Here is an 8529-nt window from a genome sequence, read left to right as displayed (position 1 = left end):
CAGGCTAAACAACCCCAGTGCCCTCAGCCGCTCCTCACAGGACTCGTGCTCTAGACCCTTCACCAGCTTCGTTGCTCCTCTTTGGACGCGCTCCAGCGCCTCAGTGTCTCATAGTGAGGGGCCCAAAACTGAACACAGGATTTGCTTCGAACACAGGAGGGCGATCACCGCCCTAGTCCTGCTGGCCACGCTATTGCTGGTACAAGCCAGGATGCTGTTGCCCTTCTTGGCCACCCGGGCACACTGCCGGCTCATCTTCAGCCGGCTGTTGACCAACACCCCGAGGTTCTTTTCTGCCGGGCAGCTTTCCAGCTGCTCTTCCCCAGGCCTGTAGCGTTGCACGGGGCTGTTGTGACCAAGCAGAGGACCCGGCACTGAGCCTTGTTGAACCTCGTACAGTTGGCCTGGGCCCATCGCTCCAGCTCCCTCAGCAGAGCCTTCCTACCCTCAAGCAGATCAACGCTCCCGCCCGACTTGGTGTCCTCCGCAAAGGCACTGAGGGTGTGCTCGACCCCCTCGTCCAGATCGTTGATAAAGACATTAAACAGAAGCGGCCCCACTGCCGAGCCCTGGGGAACACCACCGGTGACCGGCCGCCAGCTGGACTCGCCCTCCGGCCGTGCCCAGCCCCAGGAGGGTCGGGGGCCACCGCGGGGCCGGGGACAAGCTCTGCCCCATGAAACACCTCAGCCGGCGGATGGAAAGCAGAGAGGAAAAGTAGTTTCCCAAGCATCTGGCAGAGTCATTTTCAGGGGATGGGGGTCTCTGCCCCCCTTTCCCCCCCCAGGCCCTCCCCGCACCGGATCCCCCCTCCCCAAGCAGCCCAGCATTCCCCCGAGCCAAAGGCACGGGCTCAAAGAGAGCTTTCGGGAAGCTCCCCCCCCACCCAACCGGCCCCAGAGGTACTGGTTGGGGGGATGGGGGGGGGTGTCACAGCCCCCCATCCCCCTTCCCACCACCCAACAGCCCCAAGGCTCCAACCCTGAATCCTGCCACCCTCCCAGCGCGACAGTGGGGCTGCCCCCACAGCAACTGGGGGGGGCAGCGGCGGCGGCCGGCGGGGGGGTGGGAGGCACCCCACAAAAATAATAATTACAATTAAAAAGAAAAGCGTGTGGCCACAGTCTGCCTTTTTAACTTAGAAACGGTTCAACTGTCCCATAGTCTTCAAAAAAACCCGAGAGCTGGCGGCCCCCGCCCTCCCCACCCCATCCCACCCCCCCTTAAAACTCCGTAAAATCACAGTTCCACGTTCCGCAAAGTTTCCCTTTTTTTTTTTTTTTTTGGTGGTGGCGGTCTTGTTTGTGGGTTGTTGGGTTTTGGGTTTTCCCCTCCCCGCCCCCCTTCTTGCTTTTTCTTTTCCTCCTGGCCCTCCTGCGTGCCCCCGGCACCTCCCGTGAAGCCCAGCGCACGCCGAGGGATGCAGAGAGAGGCGATGTGCCAAGGTTCCTTCTCCCGCCGGGACAGGGACACGCAGTGGCTGGGGATGGAGAGGCAGCGGCTTTCTGGAGAGGGAAGAGGCCGACAGCTATTGCACGGAGGTGATGGCAGACTCTCCCTGCCTCTGTCCTTGCCACGGCTCCCAGATTTTGCCCACGGGGACCGGGAGGGGAGCAGGGGACAGCGAGCACACGAGATGGAGATGGGCAACAGGCTGAAGAGGCAGACGCGCAGGTCTGGAGAGGCAGCTGCTGGGTGAATCCCGGGTGAGGAGTCAAGGAGGAGCCTCTGGATGTCGCGAGAGGGGAGGAGAAGCCCAGGAAAAAGAAGAAACGGGAGCAAGGGAGAAGGAGGACCAGTCCGGAAACCATCTTTTTACATCTTGTGCCGGTGAGGCTCCTGCAGCGGCCACGGTTTGCTCGCCGCCGGGCAGAGCTCGGCCTCTCCGCTCCCACAGTCCTTCCACCGCACACGGAGGAGCAGGGGGGGGTGGGGATGCGTCCCCGTTTTCCACCGCCGTCCCCCCCTCATCCCAGCCAGGAGGTGCCCCAGGGACTTCGGCTCCTCACATCATGATGTGCCGCCGGCGGTGAAGGGCCAGGTGGTCGGAGCGGGAGAAGCTGCGGTCGCAGTCCGAGCAGCGGAAGGGCTTGATGCCCGTGTGCTTGCGGAAGTGCCGGGTCAGCTCGTCGGAGCGGGCGAACTTCCAGGTGCAGCCTTCCCAGGTGCATTTGTAGGGCTTCTCGCCTGCGGGAGGGGAGCAGAGAGGGGTCAGCACTGCAAAAATTACCGCCGCGCGGCTTGCAGGAAAGAAAAAAGGCGGCAGGGTTTCTTGGCGGCAGGGGGGGTCGCCACGGGAACCCCTCAGCGTCTCTGCGCTAGCCCTCGCCCACCTCAGCGCGTACCCAGCGCGGTCGATCGGCACCACCGGCCGCAGGAGCCTTGCTTTTAGGCGCAACACAGCACTGCACCCACACCACCAGCAACACCCAAGGTGGTATTTTGGGGTGTGCACACACCCCGCCCCGCCTGCAGCATTCCCCGGTCACCCCACAGCCACCCAGCGAAGAGCACCCCACGGGGTTCATTACGGCACCCCGGAGCACGGGTGGGAGGGGGGTGCCCTCCGCCTGTGCCACCCTCCCACAGGCAGCGTGCGACTCCAGTGGCAGCACCCCACCGTCCTCCCCGGGGCCTGCCGCAGCGGCACCCCACGGCAGAGCTTGGGGTCCCGCGGGACCCCGGGGTGCCAGCCCAGGGGGGTGCCGAGCATGTGACGGGGGGCACTGGGAGCCCTCCCCGGCAGAGGGACCCCAGGGTGCTGGGGGGTGACGAGAAGGGAGGAGCCCCAGCAGGGCCACCCAAGGGAGCACCCCATAACCAGTGAGGGGGCAGGAGGGTCCCCGGGGCATGGCCTTGGGTACCAGCACCCCAAAAGGGCCAGCACAGAGCCCAAGTGCCCCCCAAGGCCTGCAGTGCTCCCAAAGTGGTCCCCAAGGGCCTCCGCAAACCCTGGCAGAGAGTGCCAGCACCCCCAAAGGGCCCCTCCAGACCCTGGCAGAGGGTGCCAGCACTCTCGAAGGGCCCCCCTGAGCCCCTAAAGGGCCCCCCAAGTCCCTGGCAGAGGGTGCCAGCACCCCCAAAGGGCCCCTCCAGACCCTGGCAGAGGGTGCCAGCACTCTCAAAGGGCCACCCTCAGACCCCAAGGGGCAACCCCAGTCTCTAGCACAGGGTGCCAGCACCCCAAAGGACCCCCCCAGCCCCTGGCAGAGGGTGCTGGCACCCCAAAGGGCCCACCTGAACCTCCAAAGGCCCCCCCAAAACCCCTGACACAGGCTGCCAGCATCCCTAAAGACTCCTGAGCCCCCAAAGGCCACCCCTCCAGCCCCTGCCAGCACCCCCAAAGAGCCTCCCCAAGCCCCTAAGGACCACCCCCAGCCCTGGCACAGGGTGCCAGCACCCTCAAAGACCCGCCCCGAGCCCAGGGACAGAACACCATCGCCCCCCCAGCCCATCCCCGGGTGCCCCCAGCCTCTCAGGAGTTGGGGGCACCGATCCTGACCCTCCCGGGCAGGGGGGTGTGCGGTGCTGGCCCCTACCTGTGTGTATCCGCCGGTGAGCTTTGAGGTGGGAGCTTTTAGTGTAGACCTTATTGCAGCCCTCGAAGTCGCACTGGTGGATGCGCCGCTTCTTCAGGTCGGGGGAATCGGCTCGCTGCCCCCGTGCCGCCGGCCTGCCGGGAGGAGGGAGGGATGGAGGGCACGGCCCTGCGCCCACAGACCCCGCAGGGGACACGGGGACGTGGGGGGGACAAGGTGGGGGGGGACATACGAGGAGACTCACTCTCTCTGGAGGTCCTGGAAAGGGGCTGGGCCGCTCTCAGAGGCGCTGTCCTCGCTGTCGCTGTTCATGTCAATGGGGTACATGGAGCCCGGGTCAATTTTCACTGGTGGGGGGCGGGAGAGAAAAGCTATTGAGAAACAAGGAGGGAGGGGGTGAGGCTTGTGAGCAGAGAACGGAGACACCCCCCCCCCCAAAAAAAAACCACCCCTGCACCAGAGGGACAACCCTCCCCCTGCTCCCGCAGCACCCTGAATGCTGCTCCTCTCCCAAAAAACTAAAATCAATTTGGGGAAATGGAGAAGCCCCCAACACCACGGGGTGCAAAGATGGGGGGGGACGGACACACACACACGATGACTTGGGGGGGCACCCCTTTCAGCTGCCTGCTCCTGCCCAGAGGAGGGGCGATCCAGGCCCCCCACCATGGTGGGAAGCTGGGAATGTCCAGGGGAAGGGGATGGGGGGGCACAGGGGGGCAGCTGAACTGAAACCACAGCCACTGGCAGCGGGATGGGGGGCAGGCAGGCAGGGCAGGCAGTGCCATGCCCCATCTGTCCCCTGCCCTCCCCATGTCCCCCTGGGGGCACAGGCTGGGGGCTGAGGGCCCTGGGGGGGCTTTGGGTGAAGGTGGCAGATGTGGGGAGGCAGACGGTGCAGGGGGGGATGCCCCAGGGTGGAAAAATCAGATCCCCTTCAGGGGTGCACCCAGGGTGCCACTCTGCAAGGTGGGGGGCACCCCCCCCCTTGAAATTTCAGGGCTCCCCCTCCACGTGCCCTTACCGGACCCGGCGTTCTTGCCGTCCCCCCCGATGAGGGGTACGGTGATGGCGGTGACACCATCGGTGGGCATGGTGGTGTAGACGACGGGGAGGGACTGGACCACCACGGGGATGGTCTGGAGGTTGCCCATCTTGCTGGGCAGGTTGACGGAGGGGATGGTGTGGATGACGTGGAGGATCTGCTGCCCGCCGCTGCCCTGCGTGGAGGCCAGGATGGAGCCGGGCGAGAGGACGGCCGGGATGGCCGAGGTGGAGCTGAGGCCGGAGGGCGAGATGGAGACGGTGGCGGGAGCGGGGAGGGGGGGAGCCACCAGCAAGGGGGAGGACTGGACCGAGGTGGGGGGGGTGGTGGAGGGGCTGAGGCCACCGCCGCCGCCACCTTGGACTTGTTGAGGGAGAGATCAACGGGCTCGGCCTGGGGCTGGCCGCAGTCGCTGGCCAGCAGCTCCTCGGGCGGCTCCGTCTTGATGTCGGCCAGCAGCACCGGCGGGTCGAGGGGGCCCTCAGCCAGCAGCGCCGACGAGCTCATGGCGGGCGTCGCCTTCCCCTGGCCCTGCGAGAGACCCACAGCCCGTGAGGCGACGGGGGAAACTGAGGCACGGGGACGAACGGCTTTTGCCGGCCTCCCCCCAGCCAGCGGACAGGGACGTTGCCTCAGGGTGAGCCCCAAGGCCCCGGCTGGCTGAGGGGACGCCGAGAGCTCCGTGTGTCCCCCCCCGGCCGTGCACGGCCCGGGCCCCGGGCGCAGGCGCCGGCCGGGCTGAGCGGCCTCCCCCCGAGGCCTAGGCCGCCCGTCCCTCACGACGGCTGCCGGCGCGAGCCGAAGGCGGGAAGAGGAGAGCCCGCCCCCCCCTTCCCCGCCCGCGCGCCTTTGTGCCGCTGGCCGGCCCCGCCCCCGCGCCCCCCTCCCTCAGGGCCGGGCGGGACGGGGGAGTGGGCGGGGCCCCCGCGGGGCGGTGGCGGGCCCCGCCACGCTCCCCTCCCCCGCCTCTTAAAGGGGCCGCGCCGCCGCTGCGCTCAACCCGTTCCCCCCCCCTCCCTCCCTCCCTCTCTCCTTCCTCCTCCTCCTCCTCCTCCTCCCCGGCTGAAGGGGGCAAGGCGGCGGCGGGTCACTCACCGCCCAGGCGGCGCGGGGGGGGCTCCTCCGCGGGTGCGCGGCGCTCATCCCCTCCGCGGGCAGGATCATGCTCCCCGCCGCGCTTCACCGGCCGTGCCGAGCCGTGCCGAGCCCGAGCCGCGCCGGGCCGGGCGAGAGGTGTGAACGGCCCCGCGGCTCCACCCTGGCTCGGCCCGGGGTGGAGCTCCTTAAAAGGGGCCCGGCCGCGGCAGGGAGGGGCTGCGGGCACGGCCCGGCCCGGCCCCCGCGGGAGGCACCCGGGCAGGGACCCACCCGGGACAACAACCCACCCCACCACCACCCCCCCCCCGAAACGCTGCGCACACGCGGTACCCCAACACGCGCGGAACCGAGGGTGTCGTGTGTCGTCGTCCCCCCCCCCCCCCCCCCAAACACGCACGCGGCGACAGGGACCCCCCCCCCCCCAGCACCGCCACCACCACCCCTTGCTGGGGTCCCTCCGGTACGTGGGCACGCGTGGGGGTACCCAGCACGCAGACGCCGCGGGGGACACCCTCCCCCCCCCCCCCCCCCCCCCCCAAAGCAGCACTTCATCACCCCAGCACTGACACACACAGACACCCCCACACACACCCCCCCCAGCACCCCCCACCCCCCCACACGGCCCGGGACCCCCAGCACGTACCTGCCTGCAAGCAGAGACCTTTCCCCCCCCGAGACGGGCACTCCGAGCCCCCCACGCACACTCACACACAGACACACGCGCGGCCCGGCCCGGCCCCTCCCCGGGGCACACCCAGCGCACACACCCTGCACACACACACCCTGCACACACACACACACACACACACACACACACACACACAGCCGGGAGCCTCCCAGCCCTCTCACGCAGATGGGGGGGGGGGGGGCCCTAAAACACACCACACGCACGGCCAGGGACACCCCCCCCCCCCCCCAAAACCAACACAGAGCCACACTCAGCCAGGGACCCCCAAAACACACACCGTCCCACAGTCACACATCACTGGGACCCCCAAAGCACCCCCACACTCAGCCAGAGACACACACACACACACAGACCCCCCCCCCAGTACCCACATATTCAGCTGCGGGACCCCCCAACACACCCACACTCAGCCAGGGACACCCCCCCCCCAAACACCCCCACTCCCAGCCAAGAACCCCCCCCAATACCCCCACAGAAAGCCAGGGACCCCCCCAACACACCCACTCACACATCACCGGGACCCCAAAACACGCCCCCCCCCCCTCCAGCCAGGCCCCCCCCAACCACACCCCATCCAGGTACCCTGCCCCCCCAACCACACCCAGGTACCCTGCCCCCCCGGGGACACCCCCCCAGACGGCCACACAACTGCCCCCCCCACCAGCTGGGGACCCCAACCCAGCACACCCCCCCAGAGCCCCCCCCAGACCCACCCCCACCCCCTCACACCCGGGGGGGTCCCCACAACCAGGCCCATTTTGGGAGGAGCCACAAAGGGGCGACCCCCCCCCCCCAGCCCCACTTGGGGCAGGGGGGCTTGCACCCGAAAGCCCCGTGGGGCTGGGGGCGGGTGGTGAGAGATGTGGCAGCCCCGTGGGGCTGGGGGCCTCACTGCCCCCCCGGGGACCCCCCCTACGCCACCGGGCTTTCATCGGTGAGCTGAATTCCTCCGTCCTCAGCCTGGGTGCATCCGAAACCTAGCCAGGCATGGGGGGGGGGGGGGGGCTGAGGGGACCCACCAGCCCCCCCCGCAAAGCCCCATGTCGGGGGGGTCGCTGTGCCCCCCTCCCTACCCCCCCTATTTTGCTCCCCCGCGGGAATAAATAGCAAAACCCCCCCTTTTTGCCCTAAAATAGCTCAGGCAGGGATGTGGGGCACCCCCAAACCATGGGGTGACCTTGGGGGGGGGGGGGGGGGGAAGGCAGGCGTGGGAAAATGCAGGCAGCTGCCTTCCATCCCTCCCTGCCTGGTCCCTGTGTGTCGTGTGTGTGTGTGCCCCCCCCCGGGTCCGTGTCCCCCACCCGTGGGCGTGGGGGGGGGCACACCCCGCCGCCGTCACACCTCCCCGAGGAATTTCCTCCCCGCTCCACCCTCTGGCAGCGGCCGCCCGGGATGCTTGGGGGGGGGTGGGGGGTTCGTGGGGACCGAGCACGGGGGGGGGGGATGACCCCCGCGAGGCCGTGGGGGGCTCAACCCCGCTTCCCACGGCTGGGGGGTGATGGATGGATGGATTTTGAGACACCCCCACCCCAAAAAGCATTGCCCTGCCCGGGCCCACGGCAGGGTCCCCCACGGGCTTGGGGCAGCCCAGCCCCGGGGGGGGTGGGGGGTGGGTCCCGTGGGAGGGGGGGGGTGGGATATCCCCGTGGACCACCCCTTCGCCTCACATTTTCGGGGTGCGGGGCGGCTCCCCCAAAGCCAAGCTCGCCATCCCCCCCGGGGCGGAGGAGGGGAGGCAATTTGCGAGCGTGTCTGCTCCCGACTGCTCGGCCCTGGCCGCAGGCAGGGTGCAGGCAGGGTGAAGGCAGGGTACAGGCAAGGGGTGCTGCGGGCAGCCGATCGGCAGCTGCACCCCGATCCGGGCGGCGATGGGGAGCCGGGAACGCGGCCGTGTCACCTCGATACCGTCTTTTTATAGCCCGGGCACAGGCAGGGGGCAGGCAGCGGCGCAGGCAGGGGCCGGCAACGGGGGGGGGGGGGGGGGGGGGGGGGGGGGGGGGGGGGGGGGAAGGGCACCGAGTCCCGCCAACGCCATCTGCTCCGGGGCCACCCCGCCCAGCCACCGCCCGCCAGCGCGGGGAGGCCCTGCCCTGCCTGCTGCCCTGCCTGCTGCCCCCCCCCGCTGCCTGCTCCTCTGCCTTCCCCTCTACAGCCTTCCC

At 69.0% G+C, this 8529-nt stretch overlaps 1 protein-coding gene across 1 annotated transcript; it reads right to left on the bottom strand.

The window, feature by feature from the left end:
• Positions 1-1356: 1356 nt before the first annotated feature.
• KLF8 (KLF transcription factor 8) lies at positions 1357-5748 on the bottom strand. The gene is made up of 6 exons (XM_050901886.1): positions 5680-5748; positions 4889-5115; positions 4564-4853; positions 3784-3886; positions 3540-3673; positions 1357-2187 (listed from the first exon to the last, which is right to left on the bottom strand). The coding sequence occupies exons 1-6, from the start codon at positions 5746-5748 to the stop codon at positions 2006-2008; spliced, it is 1005 nt and encodes a 334-aa protein (XP_050757843.1). The 3' UTR covers positions 1357-2005.
• Between the last annotated feature and the right edge of the window lie 2781 nt (positions 5749-8529).

The sequence above is a fragment of the Gymnogyps californianus genome, chromosome 9 (assembly GCF_018139145.2).
Source record: "Gymnogyps californianus isolate 813 chromosome 9, ASM1813914v2, whole genome shotgun sequence".
Lineage (NCBI taxonomy): Eukaryota > Metazoa > Chordata > Aves > Accipitriformes > Cathartidae > Gymnogyps > Gymnogyps californianus.
The sequence above is the reverse complement of the archived record's forward strand: the minus strand, read 5'-3'. Positions and strand labels throughout refer to the sequence as shown.

Excerpts from the sequence above, each read along its gene's own strand:
- KLF8 (XM_050901886.1), bottom strand. The coding sequence starts at position 5,748 with ATGATCCTGCCCGCGGAGGGGATGAGCGCCGCGCACCCGCGGAGGAGC. Across the intron at positions 5,116-5,679 it reads CCCCCCGCGCCGCCTGGGCG|GGCCAGGGGAAGGCGACGCC; the intron begins GTGAGTGACCCG and ends GGTCTCTCGCAG. Across the intron at positions 2,188-3,539 it reads TCACCGGCGGATACACACAG|GCGAGAAGCCCTACAAATGC; the intron begins GTAGGGGCCAGC and ends CCCCTCCCGCAG.